Source organism: Sphaerodactylus townsendi, linkage group LG06, assembly GCF_021028975.2.
Source record: "Sphaerodactylus townsendi isolate TG3544 linkage group LG06, MPM_Stown_v2.3, whole genome shotgun sequence".
In the NCBI taxonomy this organism is placed as follows: domain Eukaryota; kingdom Metazoa; phylum Chordata; class Lepidosauria; order Squamata; family Sphaerodactylidae; genus Sphaerodactylus; species Sphaerodactylus townsendi.
Window position 1 is genome coordinate 40399425 of NC_059430.1, and position 27184 is coordinate 40426608.

Here is a 27184-nt window from a genome sequence, read left to right on the forward strand (position 1 = left end):
AAGAGTGGCAGGAGCTACAATAGAGCTTCTCAAGACTGGCAAAAGTGATGGATATCCAAGTGAACCCAGATTTTGAAAGTATGGGTTGAAGTAAACTGCAGCACCAACATGAATTTCATGGGAAAATGAAAGTCCTTTCGGTCTCACAAAGGAAAAAAAAGCATGAAAGATATTTCTAGTTGAAATTTTTTAATTAAAGATACACAAATAACAATTTAATTGGACATATGTCAATCACCAAAGTCAATGTCAAAATGACCACTTCCAGGAATAGTTTTGAAGTATTTATTGGTTCTTTGTAACTCTAAAGCTCCCAGATCCACTACAGAGTATTAATGGTTGTTTTATTTCTCTTTATTTTCTAGGACTGGCATTGCAGGAGCCTGGACATTCCAGGGGGGGCACAGAGCCAGAGAAATCATGGAGAAGGACACACACCATCCATGTTCCGAAGGCACACAGATCCTGTACCTGTACAGCCACAGGTACAGACTGCATGCCTTTCAGTCACAGAAGTTGCTTCCATGCAGGGCATGTTCCACCACAGCAGCAGCAAGTGGTGTAGTAACAGCATGCCCTCCCCATCCTGCTCCACTTACCACTTCTGCCAACTCCCAAGTCCCAACCCCTGCTATCTTGCTCTAAGGTGCATTTATACTCTGCCATTGCAAGGACAAAATAGCAAAGAGTTCTGTACAATTTACGTGGTTTCAGGCTTGTTCTGGGACAGAGTATCAGCCAGTGCCTTTTTCTTCCCTAGAATATGTTGAGATGCATATTCAGCATCCCAAAAGGCAATTGCCCAATGCATCAGCTTCTGATTCTTATTCTAAGAATGATTTAACCACTCAAGAGGGGAATTGTCTGTCTTTAGCTTGAAAGGCCATCTTCACAGGTACAGATGCAACTTCTCAGGAGGCCAGACAATGGCAAGGCATTACTTCTGCATCCTGAAGTAATTTTGCTGCCTTGGCAACAGCTTCCTCCTCAGAAAGGCTACAGGGTGAGGCATCTTATTCTCCACCTCCACCCCGCCTCAGCACACCTCCCAGTGTTCTCAGTGACGCATCCATGCTGAGAATAGAAGTCCTTTTGAAGAAAAGTGCCTGCAAGATCTGTTTAGTCACAAACTTGACTTAAAAGTCTCAAATGTGTTTTGACACAGTTCAGTCCAGACTTCCTTGTCTGGCTTTTGTTTCTGTCAAATAATAGCACAGCCCTTTCACTGAACTCTGGAATAAACTGTCTGTAATAACTCATGGAACCGAGAAAAGACTGAATTTGAAGTGCAGGCTGTTTTTCAGTTTGCTTTTTATGCACAAGTGGCTGGATTCTCCCGTCCCATTTTGTATCACAAAAATGCAACTTCTGGCTGCTCAGTCTGATACCGTAGGCTTTCAGCATGAGTCCTGATTCCCATAGGCTCTATATGGCAGTCTGTACATGCTCGATGTGATCGTCCCAGGAGTTGGAAAACATTGCTGTGTCATCTAAAAATGTCACTGCAAATTCTGGATCATGGAGCAGGTGCTCTTCTAGGCACTTGGACATCATGAAGGCATTACTCAAGTTGAAGGGTAATATAATGAACTCAGATAAGCCCAAGATCGTGCTGGAGAATCTTTTCTCCTAAATATCCATCCCAGTTTTTATCAGCAAGTACCCTTTGGTGAAATCAAAACTACTAATAAACTCCCCCCCACCCCCAATGTACAGGGCTAGAACATTAAAGGCATTTGCAGTTGAAGAATTTTAATTAAAGGAAACAAATAATAATTTAATTAGACACATGTTCATTACCAAAGTCAAGGTCAGACAAACTCTGACAGGAATAATTCTGAAGTGTTCATTGGCTACTTGTAACTTTGAAGCTCCCAGATCCACTAAGGAGACTATTAACAACTGTCTTATTTCTTTTTAATTTCTAGGATAGACTCAACAGGAGCCTGGATTTTCGAGGTGGGCTACAGAGCCAGAGAAATCATGGAGAAGGACGTGCACCATCCATGTTCCGAAGGCACACAGATCCTGCACAGCAACCACAGATACTGAAGGTATGCTTTTCAGACACAGAAGCTGCTTCTGCACATACCCCCACCAATGCAGTAGCAGCAACTGGTCTCTTAGTATCCCTGGGGCCCACTCCACATGGGCCATTAAACACGGGTTTAGAACAGGAAACAATCCGTTTTGGGGAGGCACTGCCTACAGATCCTGCCCCTAAAGCGAGTCTGCCCCATGTTGTTTCCCCCAAACCAGTTTTTTTGAGAATCACACAATTTGTGAGTCTTTTGGAAAATCCTGAGTTGCAGCCGCTTGCAAGGAGGCACTTTCCTTTTTTTAAATTTCCCGACTTACATCTACGTAGCCACGCAGGTGCAAATGGCCATATCATGGTATTGTGAGATGTCAGCATGACTGTGAGGGTTCATTTGTGCATGCCTGCATAGCTACGCATCGGTGGGAGCAGAGGTGGGATCCAACCAGTTCTCACCACTTCTCTAGAAGTGGTTACTAATTTTTTCTGAGTGCTGAGAAGGGGTTACTAAAGCAACCTCCCTGCCCAATAGGGACTGGAGATACGTGTGTGCAGCAGCACCACTGTTTGAATCCCACCACCATCGGAACCTGTAATTAAATTTTTTGGATCCCACCACTGGGTGGGAGGTTAATTTAAAAAATACATGCGCCTCTGTGCAAAGGCGAAACAGCAACCCACATTGTTTCCATGGGCTCCAATCGCTGCCAGCACAGATTCCTGCAAATGCAAAAACAGGAAAGTGGGTTACTTTATCCCGACTACAACCTGCCATACATTTGCTGTGCAGAAAGGGCCAGGGTTTTTTTTGTTCTTGATCAGAAAACTGAAGAGGTAGTAACCCTTGTTTAAAGCCACCTATGCTAGTGGCCAACCTTACCTCCATTGGCAATGAATTCTACAATTAAGGTAGAAATTTATTTATTTATTTATTTATTTATTTATTTATTTATTTATTTATTTATTTATAGGCTGCCTTTCCCCGAAGGCCTTAGGGCGGCGAACAACAGAATAAAATAACATAACATAATAATTTAACAATTTAAAAACAATATCTCCTTTCAAAAGCCCTTTTACAACTTCTTAGCTGGGGCTCAAAATGCCAGAGTGTTTGTACTGGATGTCTAGGAAGGTCACCTCCAAAAATGGCAGGGCATAGAAGCCCAGGAATTAAGCAAAAATACAAAAAAAGTCAGAGTGCAGTACCTGTGCAGTAGCTTCATAGACTTGATACGTAGACTCTGCAAAACAAATGACATGCAATTTGTGTACATTTATTATGTGTAGAAGATTGTCTGGAAAGGCTATCAGTGACTTGATAAAGGCACATTATGGATGGTTGAGATTTAACATATTCCTTTCCCTTTCTTATTAGCAAACACAGTGGGTCCGTGCCATGTATGACTTCGAGGCCATGGAGCATGATGAACTAGGGTTTTCCAACGGAGATATCATAGAAGTCCTGGATAACTCTGATGATTCTTGGTGGAAAGGCTGTTTACATGGAAACTTTGGTCTCTTTCCTGCCAACTATGTAGAACCTGTGAATCCACACTGTTTGTAACTTTGTATGTTGTAATAAGGCTATTTCATCATGTCAGTAACAGGGGGGGAACCTCCTTATGCACCCTGGGTGACATGCTTAATTTTTACAGTAATAACCTATTGGCTAATTATTTTTTTTTGCTTGATGGTAGCAAGATTTTGGGACTGCCAAATAGACCACCCTGAATGCCCTCTGTATCATTTCTCATTGAACAAATCCAAACTAATTTGTTTCTTGCCTTCCATGCCTGTGTCTTTAAAAAAAAATCCTTAAGAGAAGCTTCAGTCAAAACTGTATACCAGACCAGACTCATGTCTGTTAGAATGCAAGTTAATTCATCAAATTATCATGGTACTTGACTACCATGCTGGTGCATGCCTATGTATATAATTTAAACACTGAGCTTTGGGATTACACTCAGCATGTTTTATTGAAACGTGACATATTTTCTCTCATATTAAACTTGTAGGAAACTTTCATTTCTGCAGCAGAAGTGGGCTGTACGCAGCTCTGATTGGTTACAAGCAATGATGACTTGAAACAATTTTTCAGCTATTTCTTAATTGCACACTTTCCCAAAAAATTAATAGATGCTAAGTGTACATGTGGCTCTTTAAAGATAGAAAAGGTGCCTGCAGCATGGAAAGGGGGCAAAAAACATTTGACTGGACTAGCATTCAATTCACTGATTAGTAAATGTGTAATTAACACTAGCATTCCAAAAAGGAAGAAGAAGGGTTCACTCCATTGAGGAAAAATACATGGCAACTCCTATCTTTTCTGGAAATTCCATATGTATCCTAATTCCCCAGTATAGTAAGATTTTAGTTTATGCTGGTATATACTCAGGATTTTATTTAAGACATCATAGTAAAGTTGCATATATGTTTTTACTTGATTTAACCAACAATCATCACTGAGAACATTTTTTTTCATCTTAATTCTTGAAACTGGACATGGGATTTATTGTTGCTGCTCTTACCCACTACCACCTCTGCACTGCAGCCAAAAAAGACCTTGGAATCATTAGCTCAGGGGTGTCCAACTCTGGGGCTCCAGATGTTCATGGACTACGATTCCATGAATTGGCCATGCTGGCAGGGACTGATGGGAATCATAGTCCATTAACATCTGGGGCACCCCTGCATTAGCTGAAATTCAGTGAGGCAAGCATACTCACAAACAGGGCTTCCCAACTCTAGTCAGAGTACAGCAGGGGTGGCACCCCAGATGTTCATGGGCTATGATTCCCATCAGCCCCTGCCAGCATGGCCAGTCCCAGGGACTGATGGGAATTGTAGTCCAGGAACATCTGGGGCACCAGAGTTGTACACCCCTGTAGTACAGGAAAGAGACTACTTGCAGAGTTCTCCTGCTGTTGTCAACAGAAGCCCTTTATTTGTAAATATCAGTATAGCCATTGGGCTTTGGATGACCAGTGTAACTTCCTTTAATTGTGGATACCCATGAACATGTAAGGTATACCAACAATGCAAACATATATCAGTTCTATACCAGTTCCATTGTAAATGCTTCTCCCAAAGAATCTTTGGAATTGTAGTGTAGTGAGGTTACAAAGAATGCTATAGTTTCTAGGCTTCCATGCAGATATAAAATTACTATTAAATCAGTTTACATCTATGGTGCAGATGTTCTCATGATCTTTTCCAAGTCACACTCAGTATACATGACACCAATAAGATCACAGTGTCAGAGGGTAGCTGTGTTGGTCTGCAGTAGAACAGCTAGTTTCAAGTCAATTAGGACCTTAGAGACCAACAAAAAATGGGGGGTGGGGGGGCAGCAGGCGCTTTCAAGAGTCAAAGCTCTCAAAAAGCTCTCAAGAGTCAGAGCTATCTGATGAAGGGAACTTTGAGTCTCAAAAGCTCCTATCCCCAAAAATTCTCGTTGGTCTCTCAGGTGAGACTGGACTAGAATCTAGCAGATTTTAAGTACTTCCAGGCATTGCACTTATACCAAGCATTTTAGAGATACTGTACATTTATTTATTTGTGGAAGATATGCATATTTTCTTTTAGGTTTTGAGTACATGCTATAATGACAAGTATTTGAAGAATGGGAGTGTTTCTTTACAAACACTGCGCAAGGTTTGAATGCTTTTTAACTACCAAAAAAATCTTCATTTGGTGAAGCCGGAAGTTTGTTGGAAGTTCAGAGATTCCAGTGGTTTTTAGAAAGGAGTCCAATTTGGATCATGACTACAGCATGACAGCATGGAGGGTGGAGCTTAAGCAACCTCCCCATGCATTTTCCCCAACATGAAATAGCTCTAAAGTACTACAGTCCATTGGGCTAAATTTACTGTTATTTGTGTGCTTAGTTCAATGGAGCTAACAGTGGCTCCTAAGAGCCATTTTTGTTGGGGTAATGGGGTGTGGCTTAACACCCTTCCCCCCCCCCCCCCTTACATCATGGCCTGGTCCATAAATTAACATTATGAAATTGTTGGAATCTCTGAAGTTGCAGTTCACATGGAACCAAATATTCTCAGTGTCAGACTTATTTTTCTAAACTTGTTTTTCTAAACCATTGCCCCAGAAAGCTAGGGGATATGCAAGTGGGAGGAGGGCTCGATGTATGTATCCTAATCTTACTGAGAAACCATGTACAAACACGTTCTGCACATTCATTTCCCAGCATAATCCAACAACCTGGGCTTTAGCTTTTCACCTGTTGAATGCTGATAATCTAGCCACAAATCAGCATTCACACATCTGTTGTGAAGACAAACAATCTGCCTTGGGTCAAAAAGGGTTTTATTTCTGTACCTTTTAAGGGGCGCCCCCACAAAGGGCCTCTCTGTAATCCTGAGAATGTATAGTTATGATCAGTTAAAGTATTTTGTGTGCCTCTTCTTTGAATTCAAGTTGGCAACTGTTTAGCACAACAGAAGCAAAGAGAAAATAATAAAACAAAAAGAGAAATTGAGACTGTCATAAATTATTTCTTTTTACTTTATTTCAAACGTTTATATCCTACCTTTCCACTACATGGTCTTCAAGGCACTTATAGTTCAAAATAAAGTACTGTGAGAGAAAGTTCACACCTAAATTAAAATAGTTAATACAATATACCCAAAGACTACTGGATTCAGCAGCAGCCAAAAAAGGCAGAAAAATCATGCTTTATTTAAAACAACAGAATAAAAAATCCCTCGTGATTACTTACCAAAACTTAAATGTCTTGAACGTAATACCTTCGAAGGTAGGTCATACAAATGTCCTTGGGAAAGGGTGTTGCCTAACTGAGGCACCACAGCAATCCTCTTTCCACCCAAACTCTGAAGGCAAGGTATCCAGAACAGGGTCTCAAATGGCCTAAAAAAGGATGACTTTGTTCAGGAGAAGGCAATAAATGCAATAGAAAATAAATCTAAAACTTTAAACCAAGTAGCTAAGCAAGCCAGTATAGCTAGGATATGTGGCAGAAACTATATTCTTCAATGTACATGCTGAATTTAGATAGGGAAGGGTTTTACTGACATTTAATATCAAAGTACAGAACTGTTCCACTGTCATTGTCGTAGGCTCCCCAGCAGCCAGCCAGGATTTCTCACATGAGGAATACTGACAGGATAACCCGGATCCATCAGAGTCTCAGCTGGCTGAATCTCTGGAGCTATAGTTGGTTGAGTCCTGTGAGCAGCCGGAAGTCAGATAGGTGGAGGACAGTGCTGGCCCAAGCCAAGAGCAAGAGGACAGGGCAGACAGTTCCCCCGGCTCACCTGGGTCTGTGTGGCAGCTCAGACAGCATGGCCATCAGGTACTCCATGATAAAAGATGCAGTACCCGTTTGGAGGCAACAGTTGTAAGTCAGCTCAGGGTTCAGACTAAGCAGGAATGCAGATTTATAAGAGGCAGCTGCAAACAGCAAGCATTGCAGGAGTAACTTTGTGAAACAGCGTGATAGTTTCTGCACCGCCTGCTCTCGAACTGAACATTTGGTTTTGTGGACCCGGACCAGATTGACCTACCTGACTTTGCTCAGCCGACCATGACAGTCATTAACAAACTGTCATACTCATTACTGATCCAAATTAAATACATGTAAAACCACTTAAATTGGTATACATACCACTGTCATGAGACCTGTAATGTTCCTTAATCCTTCAACAGTCACATGTGGAACAGAAATAAAGTATCAAGGAAGAACTAGCTTCCAATGTAGGAGGATAAGATAGTTTTATGTAGTAATGATGATGTCATCAGGTGGAACGAGACAGGACAATGATGGAGAAACCATTGAAAAACAGCAGTCTTGCAGTCAGTTCCTTCTCTCCTTGTAGCAAGAGGTACAAGAGACATCATTATACCATGCATGTTTTTGTCCCAACACCACCACTAATGGCCAGAAAACAGGAAAAGACACAATGTGATGTTGCCAAGTCACATGCTTTCCCATTACATATACCAAAGGTGGAACTAGAAAAGGATGGCTGTTTTTACTGCATCTGATCTGAACTGCAGTCCTAAATGTTGATATTAACTGAAAGGAACCTACAAGGAAAATCTGGATTTCTTATCATTCCAAAGCCAAATAGTTCACTCTTTACAGCGAGTTGAACTCAGCTGAGCAATCCTTAACAACGTGGTCTTTTACCAATCTTCCATTTCTAATCAAAGCAATTATTCCTTTCTTTCCAACTTTTGTTTATAAATGTGTGTCAAAAATGGCATGTCTGCCTGTGTACTCTCTCAGTTCTTCCACCTATGTTATTATCTTTTTTCAAATTATTATTAATGCAAAAGTTGTGCAAACTTTTGCATAAAAATACTGCAGACAGATTCTTAGTAGTATCTGACTTTTGATAATAGGTGCTTAAAGGAAAGCAATTTCATCATTTCTAGTGAAAAGTACTAACAAAACATTTAGCTCTCGTTCTTCTTCTCTTTTTCTGCTTTCCAATCCAGCAACAATTTTAGGCTTCTTTTCAAGGTCTGGAAAACTACCAAGAAAGAAAATGAAACACAGGAAATGTTAATTAAGCCCCTTCTAATCTAGATTAATGTCTTTAGAAATCTAATTCATGAATCATCAAATAGCAGCCCTTCTATCTCTGAGAAATGCAGAGGGGAAATGTGTTTCATTACATTGTTCAAAGCGTTTTAGTCATTTCTTAGATATTTTCTAGGTAGTCCATTGGTTCCACGCCAATCAAAATGGCAATGAATTACTTATTCCCAGGTACAAAACTTTGCAGTTTGAATGACAGGAAGATGCAACCTCAATAAACAGTATGGCCAGCAAATTAGTATTATTATTACAAAAGTTCTGCAAAATTTTGTATAAAAATACTGTAGACAGGTTCTCAGTAGTATCTGACCTTTGATAACAGGTGCTGAAAGGAATGCATAATACATGTTGTAAGGCCCTGTGCAGTTCAAGTGCAGCACATTCCCTCTGCTGCTGCCTCAGGCATTCATCTGTATTTTCCCTACCTGGGGACAATGCCTCCAAGCACTTCCAGGCAGTTTCAACTCTAGATCCACATCTCTTGGACCAAGACACGGTAGTGAGGCATAGTAATTCTAGACCATCTGCTGCAGCGAAAATGAACAGTGGGAGACTTGTGTTGACCTCGAGGGCTGACAAAATATTTATTCCAGCATCTGTTTTTATGGGCTAAAGCCTACTTTGTCAGATATATTGAGTGGATCCTCACTATGCACTCATTGTATGTAGGAAGATGACTTTTTTAAAAAAGATGACAAAAAAAAAACAAGCAGCAGAGTCAAGGGGCCATGAGATTCAGGAAGCAGAGCCAACCCAATCTCATCATGCCTTGGAAGCTAAGAACCAAGGAAGTCCAGAGTTGTAACACATGCACAGGCAATGGCCAACCACCTCTGAATGTTTCTTGCCCTCAAAACCCTATGACAGTGGTGGCGAACCTATGGCACTCTAGATGTTCATGGACTACAATTCCCATCAACCCCTGCCAGCATGGCCAATTGGCCATGTTGGCAAGGGCTGATGGGAGTTGTAGTCCATGAACATCTGGAGTGCCATAGGTTCGCCACCACTGGCCTATGAGGTTGTCATAAGTCAGCTGTGACTTGACAGCACTTTTCATCACCTACACTACGGGGAGAAATGTAGCTAGGTAAATCTAATCAAGAAAAATACAGAGAATATAACGTGTTATGTTGAACTAGTAGCAAGGCAAGTAACTCAGTCTTGCACTGATACTGGGTAGTAGGCCTACTTCACAGTAATTCTGAAAGTGCATGTTTTAGTTAATTTTAAAGGTAATTCTGTGGAAGCAGATCAGCATTAACTCTCCCAATGATAAATGAATTCTCCGTCAACCAAATCACTCACAAAAGGAAACAAATAGACTATGATTGCATTATGTAATATTTATGAATGTTCACAAAAGTGGCAAAGCATTGCCAGTTTCTTTCATTTTCAGAAGAGACTTTGATGAGACAGGTTTGTGGTTAATTTGCATGAAACATGATAGATGCCATTTACAGAAATAGAACTGACAACCAGAAAGGGCTGTAAATGTGGCTGTCAAGTACAAGACTGAAGGAAAATAGACAAATGCAGCAACAACACACAATGATACCAAAGCAAAAGGTACATTCAAACACATTGTACATACTGATGGGAAATCAAAGCTACAAACTTGATGGATCTTATTCTCAGGGAAAAGTTCAAAATATAACAATAGACAAGTTACAGTAACTGTCTGCCTATTGAAACTCCATGAATTATGGCTAGCAGAAATGTGGATTGCTGTCAAAGTGTGATTGTTAAAGTGATGGACTATTACAGGTTCAAATTGCTACTCTGACAATAAACTCACTAGATGACCTTGGGTCAATAACTGTCTGACTAACCTACCTCATAGGTTCAATATGCAGTTAAAGTATGTGAGAGGGGGATACCCTCTAATCTGAGATCTTGGGGAGTGAGATAAAAATCAGATAAATACAGGCTCCAAACACTGGTGTTTCTCAAACACCAGATAAACTGGTTCTGGTGGGTTTTCCAGGCTGTGTGGCCGTGGTCTGGTGGATCTTGTTCCTAACGTTTCGCCTGCATCTGTGGCTGGCATCTTCAGACGTGTATCTCAGAGGGAAGTCTGTTACACACTGTGTAACACCACTGAAGATGCCAGCCACAGATGCAGGCGAAACATTAGGAACAAGATCCACCAGACCACAGCCACAGAGCCCGGAAAACCCACCAGAACCAGTTGAATCCAGCAGTGAAAGCCTTCGACAATACCAGATAAACTGTTTAGAATGCATGTTACCTTGTGGGCCCACCCTAATCCAACCCCACCAATCAGCCTTCGACAATACAGTTCCATGGTTCTTATGCACAGTTACATCTAGTGCAGTGATGGCGAACCTTTTTGAGACCGAGTGCCCAAACTGCAACCCCAAACCCACTTATTTATCGCAAAGTGCCAACACGGCAATTTAACCTAAATGCTGTGGTTTTAGTTTAGAAAAAATGGTTGGCTCCGAGGCGTGCATTACTCAGGAGTAAGCTTGGCGGTAGTCAGTGGCTTTGCTTTGAAGCAATTGTGCAACTCTTCCAATGGGTGAATCACGACCCTAGGAGGGTTTACTCAGAAGCAAGCCCCATTGCCAGCAACCGAGCTTACTCCCAGGTAAAGGATCGCGCTTTAGTTCTTCGCATGAAAATCAGTGGGGTTTAACAGCATTTAACAGGGTTACCTACACTGTTTCCCCAAAACTAGGTCTTAGGCCAGCCTAGATGTGTGTGGGGGGGGCGACTCTGTTTGCGCGTGCCCACAGAGAGGGCTCTGAGTGCCACCTCTGGCACCCATGCCATAGGTTCGCCACCACTGATCTAGTGTGTATTACATGTGAAGCTCTGTTGGGATACCAACTGTACACTTATTTTGTAGGAGGAGGAAACACATATCTCCAGGTTCTATTCATTAGAACTTTCTTGCCTCTTTACATGTCCCCCTACTCCATTCCAGGAAGTTTGTGTCACAGGCTAAGAAGTGAGCTGCACTTATAAATAGCAAACAGTGGTGATTAGATGTTCAGGTAGAAGATGGAGCAGCTCCCTGTTACCCTTTCTCAAACAGCTGATTGGGGCTACCACCAGTTTGTGGTCCGGGCTTTGAAGATGCAGCCCAAGCTGTTGGATTATGCTAGGAAATGAATGTTCAGAACTTGATTGTACATGGTTTCTCGGTAAAAATACATTGAGCCCTCCTCCCACTTGCATATCGTCTAGCTTTCTGGGGTTTAGAAAAACGAGTTTAGAAAAATAAGTTTGACGCTGAGAATATTTGGTTCCTTATAAATATTAGGGCAGTCAGCTAACAAAAGCACTCTTACATACTCCATCCCAGCTGCTCTTTCTGCCCGTCCCCCACCTGCTTCCCCACTACTCTGCCAACCAAACTCCTTTGTCACTCTGCCTGTCTATCCCCCTCCCCACTGCTCTGTGGGGAGCAACAGGAGGGTGGTGGTGAGGGCGTGGCAGTGGCAGCTCTCCCCCACCCACCTGTAGCACTATCTGCTGGCTCCTCCAGTATCTCCAACAGAGGGCCAATAGAGGCAAATTTCTAGAAGAAAAGACCATATGTAGTACTTTCTTTTTATTTCCTATTATTATAATTATAGGAAATATTTTTATTTCCTATTATTATAATTATATTATCCCCTCCGGGGATGGGGCGGTATAAAAGTTTAAAAAATAAATAAATAAATAAATAAATAATAAACCATAACAATGTGGTTTGTTTAAAAGAAGAAGAACATTTTCAGTCCCCACTGATAAAGGAGGAGAGTGACCAAAATGGTAAAAGGTCTGGATTCCATGCCTTATGAGGAGCAGCTTAGAGAGGTGGGTATGTTAAGTCTGGGGAAGAGAAGGTTTAAATATTTGAAGGGATGCCATGTTGAAGATGGTGCAAGCTTGTTTTCTGTTGCTCCAGAGACTAGGATCAGGAGTAATGGATTCAAGGTGCAGGAAAAGGGATTCTACCTAAACATTAGGAAGAACTTCCTGACAGTAAGGGCTGGAATACACTGCCTCGCCATGGGAAGTGGGGAGCAGAGTCTCCTTCTTCAGAGGTTTTTAAACAGAAGCTGGATGATCATCTGTCAAGGGTGCTTTGATCGTGTAATTCCTGCATGGCAGGGGGTTGGACTTCATGGCCTTTGTGGTCTATTCCAAATTTATGATTCTATGAAATTTTGAGCTGCATTCCAGACTAGCTAAACCTGTAATTCTGGTTGCAGATCCTTGTGGGATGGGTGCAGTTATCTTTTGTTTGGATCAGTTTGTTAAACTTCCCAGTGCTTTCACATCAAAGTGCTGACCATGATAGGAATTGAATTATAGCTGGAGTTTGTCATCTACAATCGGCATGGTTTCACAATTCCATAAACTCTGTTACAACAGTTTTTTAATATTGAATGCTAACAACTTTCTGTACTTTTGATTTTAAACCACAGAACATGACAAGTCACCATATGAAGTTGCTTTCTGTTTAGATAAACCACTGAATTTGCTAGGTATGAGGTTTTCTTGGCTCAAATGGGACAAGAAGATAAATGCCCAGTACTTGAGCCAGGACAGAGAGGTAGAGAAAATTATCTGAGAAATCAGGTAAATGCTGAGATAGAAAGCAGGCTCTGAAGTGTCTTCAAAAGCATTTTCTACCATAATTTTTTTTACTGAATCACTGAGTTTCACATTTTTTGTGCATCTATGAAAGTTTAGGTTGATCGCTCATTTAATTGCGTGAGTTTTGATGGATGGAGGGTGTGTTTGTGAGGAGTTACTCAACTACTGTGTATCTGAGTTTCCTTGTCATTAAAAATAAGTAACTACTTAATTGCCTCCTTTACATGGATGTCACAAGGATGCATTAATGGCCAAGGATCTGGTGATGAAAAATATTCTGTATAATAAATGTGAACACTGAAATAAGCTGTTCTGATTTTATTGTGGGTGAAGAATGTGGTGCAGAAGCTAGATTTGTAGAGTGGATTATTTATCTGAAGAGTCCTCCTCAGGCCCTTTCCGCACATGCAGAATAATGCACTTTCAATCCACTTTCAGTGCACCTTGCAGCTGGATTTTACTGTGCGGAATAGCAAAATCCACCTGCAAACAATTATGAAAGTGGATTGAAAGTGAATTCTTCTGCATGTGCGGAAGGGGCCTTAGTTTATCCAGCTTCTGAGAGCCAGTGTGGTGTACTGGTGAAGAGCAGGTGAACTCTAATCTAGAGAACTGAGTTTGATTCCCCACTCCTCCATATGAGTGGCGAACTCTTATCTGGTGAACTGGATCTGTTTCCCTGCCTCTACATTCCTTTTGAGTAACCTTGGGCTAATCACAATTCTCTCAGAACTCTCTCAGTCCCACCTACCTCAAAAGTGTCTGTTGTGGGGAAAAGGAGGTAAAAGAGTTTGTAAGCCACTTGAGTCTCCTTGCAGGAGAGAAAGGGAGGGGATAAATCCAAACTCATCTTTTTTTTCCTTCTTGATCCAGGTGCTTAAAAGAGTATGCAACAGCACACAGCATCATCATCACAACACAAGGTACTTAACATCTGTAAACAGCCTATGAGGTAGTTGAAATGCCTTGAGCATCCTACTTAATAGCATTTGTGGATAATCTATAGTGGTAGAACAAAATTTGAGACCAGGTATCTGAACAAAGGGTGCTTTGACTTACGAAAGCTCATACCCTGGAGAATTTTGTTGGTTGTTAAGTTACTACTAGATCCAGTTTTTTCCCTATTACCTAACAGCAAACTACTAAGATTTTGATTTTTCATATCCTATGTCTCATCTACAGCTCTTGTTCTGTGTCTTTTTCACTTTTCTCTGTGATGTTTTACTTTTCCTCAGTGGGAAACATATCTGATTACTTGTCTGACTTATGACAGTTTTGAGAGCAAGAGACAGACTGTATGCAATACAGCAGGAAACCCACAATGAAAAGTAAGGCTGAAAACAGTTGAGAAATGAAAAAAGTTTATAAGTAGTGATGTAAAATATACTTTAAAAAATTAAACATAAAATGAGGGTTGGAAAAATGTCACAGGTTACTCTGTAAAAGTTTGCTTTATTTTAACCCTGTGGGAAAATACGCAATGGAAGGAGCTTATTGGGAAAGTTCTTGGTGGGCTCTTGCTCTGGGGGGCTACTAGAGGCCAGGAACATGCTGAGTCAAGTGGTCAGATGACTGGTGCTGTGGCCCTGAACTGAGTCAAGCAAGCCCTGTGGGGCTTCCAGCACTGCAGGGGCCTCCAGGCTTAGTTTGCTCCGTGGCTCTTTGAATACCCCAATCAATCCTTGCTCATCCTGACATATTGTAGGGCTGTAATGAGACGATTATCCTATATCCAGTTTAAAGTGCTGATCTGCTTGTTCTGTGAGCATTATTCTCACTGGTCAAGCAGCATTAGAGATTTTAAGGCAGGTGTGTCCAACTCTGGCGCTTCAGATGTTCATCAGATTTGGACACCCTTGCTTTAAGGGATCTACACAGATAAGACCAAGTAAAAGGGCATCATGTTTTCAGTAGTACAGTATTTATAAGTGAGTTCTGTGTTTAACCTGACACTAACAAACGAAGCAGAAACTTTCAAGAAGTTAATTCTCTTTACTGAAAAAAAAACCACCTCTTTTTACACAGAATAATATAAGGCACAAACAAGAACAAGTTAACCAAAGAATCACTGAAAGAACACACACAAGGAAAATCAATTATCCTAACATTTGTCCAGCACGATTGAATAAATGAGGTTTAAAGCTAATCAGATTTTAAATAATTATCTTGAAATGCTTTAAAACCGTAAGAAACCCAACACACACACACTCACAAAGACAGAAATCTTAGCTACATTTTTGACACCCGTTTCACAGAAACTAGAGTAACTTTTCTTTATGATACCTTTTATAGGCAAAGGGACATCAGTATCTTCGCAAAATAATTTTACCATGTAATGATTCTACAGATAAGTGTTTGGTTCACAGTATGATTCTATAAAATCATATGGAGGTGTGCTGAGATTGCATCTGATAATGCTTGTTAGTTGTTCAAACAAGATCTCCTCCCACACATTGTAATTATTTCCTGGCTGGGATCTCAGAAAATATTTAGCACTTCAATAATAATGAAAAGACAATTTTTTGTTCAGTTTCATTAATTGGCTGTTAAGGATAAAAAGTCCTGTACTTTTCCTGACCAGAGGGTGAACTTTCTGTAAAGAGCATGAAAAGTACATAAGAACATACATGTATCATGACAGGGCAGTGATTTATCTTGAACCAAAACAACCAGTGAAGGACCAGCCCTGGTAGCGTAAATGAATGCAAAAATGGAGCAAGCAGAGAAAAAGATTCAGCAACGTGTCATAGTGTGTCACTGAGTTTTTACTAACTTGTCGGTTTCTACAAATTGTCATTTATTCCCTGGCTGGGGTCTCTGAATAAATGTTTGTGTCAGTTGAGGAAGATGGTATTTAATCCTGTCTAGTTTAATTTGGATTTCTGATACTACTGAGCTTTAATTGGCTGCAGTCTATCATAATGAAATGTTGCTATGATTTAATGTGGCTGTTAACTCTGCTTTGTTTCTTACGTTGTAATGTTCTGGCTATAAGGTTTTAAATGGCCATTTACATCATGGTAGCTACTCAAAACTTACATTGTGGCAACAAAGACAGTACAGAAAGCTGTTTATCTCAAGGGAAACATGCACAGTAATGTGTGTTTCACTATTTGGGTGGCAACTACAAGCAACACACTCCCCATTCAATTAAACCAGTCACATGGTTCATTGTTACATGGTCACCTAACTAAAAACAATAGTTTTAAAATGTATAATGAGTGCTGACCAGGTATTCAAGACTTTGAGAATCATGAGTCAGTATGCTGATGGAATAAATCCCAAGGACAAATAGGGTATAATGGCAGTGTTCAAAAATATAAAACATGCTAAGAGTTCAGAGAAGAGGAGCATCATTACTCCCAAAGCATCACATGTTCAGAGAAGAGGAGCATCAAAATAGACATATGGAGTTGCCTTATATATGAGTCAGACTAGTAGCTCATCTAGTTCAGTACTGAAAACTTTGAATGGGTCCAGTACTGAAAACTCTGACTTGGTCATGGACTACTTATCAACCTATTGTCTTGTATATGGAGATGTGAGAGGCAGGACGTGAACCTTCTGCTTGCAAAGTATTTGCTCTACCGCTAAGATTATACCTGTGTTGTTACTCCAGTTTCTCTACTTCTCTTAGGGTTCATCTACATATTACAAAATCTTCACACTGATTGATCATGCGGGGTAATCATGCTAGTCTGTAACAGTAGAAAAGAACAAGAGTTCAGTAGCTCCTTAAAGACTACCAAAAATTCTGGCAGGATATGAATTTTGTAATCCATGAAAGCTCATACCCTGCCAGAAATTTTGTTAGTCTTTGAGGTTCTATTGGACTCTTGTTCTTTTTATGTTGCTTGGGGAACACCTTAAGAACTTTGTATTAAATGTGTGATGTGAGTTTTGTGCTTCCCAGGCACACACCAAATCGTTTTTGTTTGCAACTACAGTATGCACAGAAAACCAGTTGTAGCACACCCCATGTTTTCATATTTTCAAACTGACCCACAGAGCCACTATTAGCTCCATTGTAAAACTTACATGAAGCCATAAAATGTGGTTTTTACAATGAAACCAACTGTGGTTCTATGGGATGCAAAAACAATGGAGATTGCTACAGCTGCTTCTCTCTGTATATTGTAGCTGCAAATATTAAAAGATGATGTGCACCTGGCAGACACAAATCTCCAGTCACACATGTGATACAAAGTCCTTGGGTTCTTCCCCAAATGAATACAAGAACTTGTAAAGTACAAATGGAGAGTTAACAAAAGTACTGAGGTCATGACTCTACCATGAGTTGCAGTTGTTTGATCTATTTTCAGTGCTAGTTGAGATCACAGGTCATCATTTCCAGCAAAAGTTGAGCTGTGACATATGCACCACAAATTTTATGACTCTGAGCTTGGACAAGATCATCCCCATGCCAAATTAAACAGTCACGTTATTGTCCCTTACCACCAAATCAGAACAATTGCATGAATGGGCCCATGGGGCAGCCATCTTATTCTATCATAGCAAATTAAAACAGAAGAGCAGTGGCACCTTAAAGACTCCCAGCATTAATTTCAGCATGAGCTTTAGTGAGTCAGAGACAGCCAAAGTTACAATAGCAGAATTAAATAATGTAACTGTAAAATCGAAGTGGGAGGAAGGGGAAAGAAAATGGTGGCCAGTCTATATTAGTTGGGTTTATCTTGAAACCTTCCTAATTCCTCAACCCAGCATATTAAAATAGTTTTACAAAAGACTTGGATGTGAAGCATATAACCCTAAACCTAAATTAATATTGAACAGAGGCACAATTTCCATCATCGGAAGTGTTGGCCTTTGAGTCTTTTCAGATGAGAGCACTGAACACAATGGGATGGACCAAGATCTAACTGATGTGGATCTTCTTCATGTTCCTTCCATTCTGGCATCCTTTCTGGTCCTGGGAAAGTTGATTCTTAGAGGCTATGGGACTGATGCCAGCTAATAGCCATGCAAGTAAGGGAAGAGGGGGAAGAAGAAAATCAGAACTCCTCTGGTAGAAAGAGGACCATTCTGTGATACTGGAAATCAGTGTTTCCAAGGCTGGAAATTACTGTTGTGGCGAGGTCAATAAAGGAAAGATCCATGATTCTTCCTGGCTTCAACCCAATAAATGCTGTACTGCTACTCTTTTGATGTATAGCAGTGGTTCTCAACCTGTGGGTCGCGACCCCTTTCACAGGGGTCGCCTAAGACTCTCTCCATCAGTATTCACCATCTGTAAAATGGATAAATGTTAGGGTTGGGGGTCACCACAACATGAGGAACTGTATTAAAGGGTTGCAGCATTAGGAAGGTTGAGTACCACTGATGTATAGAATCCAGGCCGTCCTTCTTCCAATAGGTTTTCTATTGAGGAAATATCACAGTTACACAAACTGAAATCTTGATATTCAGTTGCTTGGATAACATTTATTTTCCCACTATCATTACCACTAAGCAAAACAAAACTGCCTGACTTGGATATCTGAAAAAGGCTGCTGGATTGAATTGAAAGATTCTTCCTACCAATTATGAAAGTGAAAAAAGACTGCTCTGTGTACTCTCTGATGTATTCTTGATATAATAATTATCTTATGTTTGTTCTGCATTATATTGCTTCAAACCTGATGACTCACTCAGCTATTGATAACTCTTTCAAATGTACGCTTGCCTTTTGTTCCTGTTCATTTACTGCATATGTTTATATATGTAATCCGCTGAGTAAGCAGGGCAGTTTCACTGTTCAAGGTCAGATCAAGGGCACACCCTATTTAACTTCCCAAAAATAATGAGCTCAGCAACAGATAATGTGACTTGGGTTGAAGACAGACATCATTCTAAAATTAAGTAGAAAGCAGGTAAAATCCTGTAGTCATAGGTGGTATGCAACTTTCACCAATCCCTGTGTCCTCCAGCAGAAGAAATTCAAAGGGGGTTGGGGATTGTTGTGGGAAGAGGGAATTGACAAAAATTGCCTTTCCTCTTCACATCTTTGAAAATTCTGGGTGGGATCCAAACCATTTCTCTATTCCCAAGCATTTGTCTTCAGGGCACAGAATATGCCCTTCCGCTACACTTAAAATGGATGCCAGACATTAAGACATAAGACACATTACCCCAGAGCCAGAGCCCTGGTGGCGCAAAAGGGAACAGGGTCTCATCATTCATTTGTCATGTCCCTCCAATCAGCACTAGGGGTTGGTGTGGAAGTTGTCACAAGTCTTTCAAGTGTGAATTCTCAATATAAAAAGGCAAAAAGGTATGAATCCTGTCATACATATATTTCCAAGTTTAAATTCTCAATGCAATTGGCTAAAACAGAATTCATACTTAGCAAGGCTGAAAAGTCCTGATGTTAAAAGCCTGCAAGCAGTGCAGTAAAATTATGTTGGAAAAGAAAGAGAGAGAGGAAGATGAAGTAATGAAAGGGTAAAAATCATGTTGTATCAGATTCTGAACAAAACAAAGAAAACGACAGAGAGAACAGGAAAGTATTCCACAATAGTTCTGAAGAACTCTTATTGCTGGGGAATTTATTTTTGACAGGACAGGAGACAAATAATAAGGAATTTAGGCCCACAGGTAAGTGAGGACAACCTTTTGACAGGATTGGAGACAAATAATAAGGAATTTAGGCCCAGAGGAAAATCATATGCACTGAAGCCGTCACATGCCTCACGAGTGCTTAATCTCTCTCTCATCTCCAACATAATTTTACTCCACTGTTTGCAGGCTTTTAAAATGAAGACTTTTCAGCCTTGCTAACTATTAATTCTGTTTTAGCCAATTGCATTGAGAATTTACACTTGGAAAGATGTATGACAGGATTCACATCTTTTCCCCTCAACTCCATCCTTTTCTCTTTACATTGAGAATTCACACTTGAAAGACTTGTGACAGATTTCACACCAACCCCTAGTGCTGATTGGAGGGACATGATAAATGACTGATCGGGCCCTGCCTCCTTTTGCCCCACTGGTGCTCAGAGACGGAGCGAGGAGAAACCACGGCCAAGGGCACGTGTGCCCTGCGCCCCTGCCACAGCATCGCCCACCCCTGCCTTGGAATGCCCCCAGAACACCATGCCACACCCTCATCACGTCCCCTTGCTGGCTTGGCCACGCCTTCGCAGCTGCTTCGCCCATGGACGCTACGCCACTGCTGGTGCTATGGGCCTGGGGTAATGTCTGGCATCCATTTTAAGTGTGGTGGAAGGGCATATTCACTGTCCCGAAGACAAAAGCCTGGGAATAGAGCAAATGGTTTGGATTCCACACAGAATTTTCAAAGATGTGAGAAGGAAGGGCAATTTTTGTCAATTCACTCTTCCTACAACTCCCATCCCTTACTGTGACTTGAATATTAGGAGTGTCATTTAACATCAGTTTAATAAATTAATACTGTAAGAAAATGGACAGTTTCCTAACTATAACCCAACAATAGCTAAATTTCAAGCACAGAACTGCAGCAGAAAGCAGCGACGCGATGACGTCGCAAATTGCGACGCGATACCTAAAAGCGCTCAATAGACAGGGCGGAGCTGCGCGGGCGACCTCAAGAGCCCTCAAGAGAAATGTGACGTTCGCGCACTGAAGCGCCATGAAGCGGGCGCTCGCGACGCTGCGCCATGACTTGCGTAAGCCGCGGCAGGCCCGGACGCCATGCCCACGAAAGCGCATGGACAACGTGATCGTCTCTGATGTCCTGCCCGCCCCCCCACTTCCGTCAGCGCCTCCTCCCAGCTACCGTCAGTCCTGCAGTGCATGGGTTCGGGAAAGGTGCTTGGCCATGCAGGAAAAGCACCAGGGACAAACGTGTGTGTGTAGAAAGGTGACCCAGTTTACCGCCTGGCAGTCGCCATTTTGAAGATCGCTCCTTTGGCGGCTGCTTCCATCGAAAGCGGCGCCGACAAGCGCTACAGGGGAAAGAGTGGCTTAAAGCATTTTCTGAATACGCGCTCTTCGGGCCAGCCGGGCTGCTCTCGACGGGCTAATGCTATCTCCGCGCTGCATAACGCTTCGCGTTCTTTTACCGTTTCCACGACGTCATATTTCGCCCGTGCGGAAACGGCCCAAGAGATTTTAGAGAACTAAATTAACTTGTTCTCCAGACTCAGGTACAAAAAATCACAGCCTCAGCTTGTTTATACCAAAACAAAATAATAACACTGAACAATTAGCTACAGATGGTAGGGCAGGTGTTCTTGGTATGAAAACTCTGTTCTGAGTGACAGAGCTTTCTGTTTCCTTTGCAGAAAATTTGTGGATAAAAGAAGGTTGTATTTGCAGTTTCGGATGTCAATAACTGGAAGAAAGGCTCCCAAACTTCTTTAATTCTGCAAACTATGTAAAATAGTTGTTTGGGAGAGCATTTTTGTAAAGTGAATAGAGAAGAGGACTGCATTCTATGTCACAGTTATTTTCATTTTTGTTATTCAATTTTCTGCATTGCTTGACATAATATGTCTGGGGGTTTTGCACATTTTGAATTTTTGTAACCCTAATCCTGTTGCATAGCTTTAGAGTTATCTCATGCTGTTTGATTACATTGCTTTATACCATGTAATCCATCTTGAATCTCAAGTAGAAAATGGGTCTAAATATAGTAAAATAGTGATGGGTTGTACCCCAATATACTCATCCCCATCCCACCCCCCGATAAAAACTGTCTGGTTATGGGCCTGCTTTACCCTTAAAGACTAATATGCATGGGAATTTCTGATTTATGCACTTTAGCTTCAACCTTGGAAAAGTCTTCTTAAAATGTAAATTCACAGTAAATGTATAGTGATGCCACACAAGCAGACCTCACAGGTTGGACCTTGTTTCTGATCTTCTGTGGAGATTGACAGGGTGCCAATTCAAATTTACCTCCAGTGCTATGAGAGATGTTGTTGAACAAGCACATCCAAACTCTAATGTCTTCTCATTACACACATTACACAGGCATCAATAAGGCCCAATCGTTGCCCCTCCTCCTCATAACTGAATGCTGGAGCTATACATTCAGGTAGAGCTATACATTCAGGTCTCAGATAGCAGTACAATGTTTCACAGTTGTATCTAGCAAACACTTCTTCTGCTTCATGACCTCACTTACAATTAATTTTGCAAAATCTACTACTTTTGAATGGCCAATACACACATTACATGGCTAGCACATCAGACAAATATTTACCATAGCTATAGATGAACAATATAAAATGTGAATGGGATATTTATTTATACATTGAGGATACTTCTATTCCATCTCTCAATTAACAGTTTCAGAAGTGGTATACAAGTGGTATACCAGCACCAAATAAATGCATAAAAATCAATAAGAGCAGGAACACACAACATTAAAATAATAAGGGTGAAAAGGAAACTAGAAAGTAACTCACACCACTAGTTGGATACTGACAGACTGAAAGTTAGATTTATTGGGAATAATAGATAAAGGTATCAGCAATCAAAGATGCAAACAGAGTCTTTCTCCATCATTACTCCCAAAGCATCACATGACCAAATAAATACAAAAGGGTTGATAAACACAAAACCTTGTTGGCCTGACATTTATGACTTATGTTAAACAATGTCACTAACTCACTGGAACGTCACTCAGCAACAGCAATTCATCAGTCAAGTTTATCACCTGCCTTCCAATCTGGCTAGGTTTAAGTTGGCATGTTGTAGAACACCTTGAATATTTCAAATATCTCTGCTTTTTATACCTGTTTTGCAGGTGCCTTGTCCCTATGTCAAGGAGACTTTGTCCATTATCACACTGATCTCCAAACAACTGTACAACACCTTCTGTTTTCCAGTTCTCTGAAAACGGATTTTTGATCCATGGGATGGCTTTTACACCCTAATGAATTAGCCAAGTTATAACAAACATTACCTGAGTTTTATCTGGATTAAGCATCAGTTTGATATACCTCAGCAAGCCAAACACCTACACCCACACACCTGTTCAGAACATCCAACTCTGCACCTGAATCAGCTGGGAAGGAAAGGTAATAACCTCATCTGCTTATTGGTGACATTTTATTCCATATCAGTAGCCATCACCTGTCAATAGTTTTAAATAGATGTTAAATAGTATGGGAGGCAAGATGCAACCATGGATTCAATTAGCAATTTCTCAGCACTATCTACTGGTTCCAATCTGTCAAATGGAAATAGAACTTCCAGATTATGATACTAATCTTAGACAACCAGTACAGAAGGATATTGTTGCTAATGATGCTGAAAGCCAAGAGTACTCCTGCAGAATCAACAGGATCATATCCTCCTTGTCCTTCTTCCTTTTGAAATGGATGAATCATGACAACCTAGACATTTTAAGGACCAAAACTGTGCCAGATGCAGGACTGAAAGTCTATGGTTTTAACCTTTCCACATCTGGAGTGGAACCCTCCTTTAGCCCTAGGAGGCAGCATAGGACCTACAAAGCAGTGGCAAAGTCTCATTAAATCATGAAAAACAGAGGGGAGCAGAGTCATGACCTCAAGGCATCTAGCTTAGGACACCAGAGCAAAACAGCCAGAAACAGAAAACAAACCTCACTATTTTTGCTGTTCCTCTTAATACATGTGCAATAAAAGTTAGAGGGCATGGTGCCCTTGTTTGCTATGCATGCTATGCATGAGCATTAGCAGATGTTTCTTCCAAAAAGCAGCAAAAATAGTGGATTTATAGGGGCTTGTGAAAAAGCAGGTGGTGCACAACAAGTCATTTCAGACTCCGGACTTTGGGGTCAGAGCCCACAGATCTAAATAATCCATCTTGTCCAAGAAAGCCTGAAGTTGCATGGTCAGAGAATCACAGTCATTTGAGGACATGTTTATTGACACATCTTAGTGTTCAGTACAGCAAAGTAGGCATGGTAGATATGTGTGTATTAGGAATCAAGCAGCTGGGCTTAGTTTTAGAGATTGACTGCACCATTTCAGTACTCTCCAGTCAAGAGATGGAGAGTGCTTGAGCAGATGTGACTCAGGCATCTGGCAGAAATTAATGTTAACTGTGCGGGATTCTGGGAGCAGGAACAGGAATGGCTCAGAGGAAAAAATATCCTGCTGTTCTCAGGGAACCTTATTGTACTCATGGCTGTAAGCTATATGAAGGAAGACAGTGAATCCTTGAAGGCACTTGCACTGCAAATTGGAAGCTATTTGTATTTAAATCTTCCTCACAAAGAAAGAATATGTTAAGTTGTGACTAAATGATGTGATGTTTTGTCATTAAAACGAATAGCAGAAATAGTAATTGCTAATGTATTTCTCTTAGCCCCACCCACCTCACAGGGTGTTTGTTGTGAGGGGGGAAGGGAGGAGATTGTAAGCCCCTTTGAGTCTCCTACAGGAGAGAAAGGGGAGCTATAAATCCAAACTCCTCTTCTTCTTCTTCTCATGTTGGCAGCAAGCAAAAACCTGCCATTGCTCACATCTGCTACTGTCATGTTTGACAATTTCAAATACAGTGAGATCCTGCTGAAGGGACAAGCAAGCAAAACTCAAAGGCTAATGTTAAATTATACAGTGCTTGACATTCATCTGGGCAACTTTAGCAACAGCCCACATGAAAGCTACATATTCTTCCTCTGCTGAGACTTAATCTACATTGGCCAAAGTGCAGATACCGTGCAATAAACTGAACTCTTAATCTTGCATTTAACCACTGGAGACATGATGAAATGACTGGATAATGAATATATTGAAAACAATGACTCAGTTTGTAGTGACTCGGGAGTGACTTCGTAAGAAATATGTTAATGCAAGTGAAAGCAAAACAAGTCTAGTTACCAGGGCCAAGGTATGATTGGCTAGATATTATTGGTATCCATTTTTAAGGGCCTAAATTCTACTTTAGGAGACAGACGGACAAGCTATCAGCCCCCAAGGAATGTGTTTTTCTAAGTCTGCAATCTAATCAGTTACCAAAGGAAGGTGGTCTGTCTCATTTCCCTGGATCAGTTCTCAGATAGAAATTCTTTCCTTGCTGGATTACCATTTGCAATACTAATCAGATTATTACCCAGCACAAGCAGCCACACACAGCTCAGATGCATCAAAACAATAATTTCTTGTCCAGTCGTATTTGGGCTGCAACTTCAGTATCACTTCTTATATTTACAGTTTCATGTGCCAAAGAAAGTGGAACTCATTCCAAATGGGTTTTCATATTAAAGGACAGAAGTTCAATGGCTAGGTAAGAGATCAGATCTGAGATTGGTTTTGCTTCCTCTTTTGCAGAGTCTATGGCTATGAGAAAGAAGCACCTGTTCTTACTTGTTTGTTCTCTGAACTTCAGTCTCATGGAATTGACCTGTCACAATCCCACAGCTCAGAAGCTGGCTTTGGATTTTAATTCTTGGAATACTGTATCTTGCCAAATATGTATCTTATTCCATGGGGGTAGACACCTTTGTAGCAAAATCTTGTTTTTCTTTCATATCACTTTTATTCCAAGAAGTAGTAAAAGAAGAAGAGTTTGGATTTATATCCCCCCTTCCTCTCCTGTAAGGAGATTCAAAGCGGTTTACAAACTCCTTTCCCTTCCCCATCCCACAACAGACACTTTGTAAGGTAGGTGGGCCTGACAGAGTTCTGAAGAACTGTGGCTAGCCCAAGGTCACCCAACAAGCTTCATGTGGAAGAGTGGGGAAACAAATCTAGTTCACCAGATAAGAGTCCCCCACTCATGTGAACAAGTAAGAATCACATCCAGTTCTCCAGATTAGAGTCTACTGCTCCTAACTACTACACCATGCTTTCCTAATAACTCACTTTCTTAAGCAAATTTCTTAATAAATCATCTATATTAATGAATCTGTGGATTTGGACTTATGTTCCTCTGTATATTTGAAGTTTGTTGTGTATTTATACTGCTGCTAAATTAATATTTTGGTTTTATATAAGGAAATGAATATCCCACAGTGCTTAGAGACCTGAATGTGAAGTCTATTTGTGGTGAGTGGTAGGGCAGAATAGGGCAACAAAAAAAACATGGCATATCTCTGCTAGCAGCTGTGCCAGTACACAGGGCCCAGCTGGGCTCTGGAGGTCAGGCCCACCCCCAAGCCGTCTCTGAAACACACACTCATGGCGATACCAGTGCAGCATTTTGCATCAGCAAGCCTGGGCAATGGAGCCAGCTTCCAGGTTGGACGTTTCCAAGCTGCATGATCCCTGGCTGCCTGGGCAAGTTGCCCATCCACTGTCTGGAACATCTGCCCCTTGGACTGGTGGAATGGGCACTTATGCCAGCGCAGAGGTGCACCAGCTCCAGAGGGAGATTCGCTGCCCCCTGGATTGGCCTGCCCAGATCATAACATGGTATGGGAGTTGTGGGATCATACAGTTTATATCAGTGATGTAATGGACACTAACCAATAATTACCTATGATATTCATACAACAGCAATATGAATTGCAGTGTTTCCATTATGGGAAATACTTACATTTTTTCCAGGAATTAAATTGTGCAGTCTGAGCAAAATGTAGGCTGTAATCCTAAAGGCACTTCCCTGAGAGTAAGTCCCATTGAATAACATGGGCTTACTTCTAAGAAGACCTGTCCAGGATTACTCCTGCAATATTGTTTCTTCAAGAGAAAAAATATATTGATCCTGTGCAACAAATAGGTAATGGTTTCAATTTTGTAATCTAGAAAGTCTTCTAACGTTAGAGAGGACTTAGTCAAAAAGGAAGTAAAATGAAAGTGGTGTTCTAATTTAGTTTGTGGAGACTTTGGAGGTGATATATGAAGGCAGGAGTTCAACTGATATACAAACTCTTTTTGTTATAGTGCAGGATTTGCTTTTAAAACACTGCAGGCTAAAGCAGCTGTGAACAATGTAGGACTGTGAATGTGCAGAATCAACAGCTTCTTCTTACGACAGAACTGCCACACAACCGGTTTAACACATAAAGCATCTTTCAGTGCAGTCGTT

General features: G+C 41.0%; 1 protein-coding gene across 1 annotated transcript in view; it reads left to right on the top strand.

Annotated features, from left to right (window-relative positions):
* The window catches only part of GRAP2 (GRB2 related adaptor protein 2), a 72050-nt gene extending 67483 nt beyond the window's left edge, over window positions 1-4567 (top strand). The window contains exon 6 of the mRNA XM_048501130.1: window positions 3414-4567. Within this exon, the coding sequence (XP_048357087.1) occupies window positions 3414-3602 (189 nt within the window). The 3' untranslated portion in view covers window positions 3603-4567. The remainder of the gene's footprint in view (window positions 1-3413) is intronic.
* Window positions 4568-27184: the final 22617 nt, after the last annotated feature.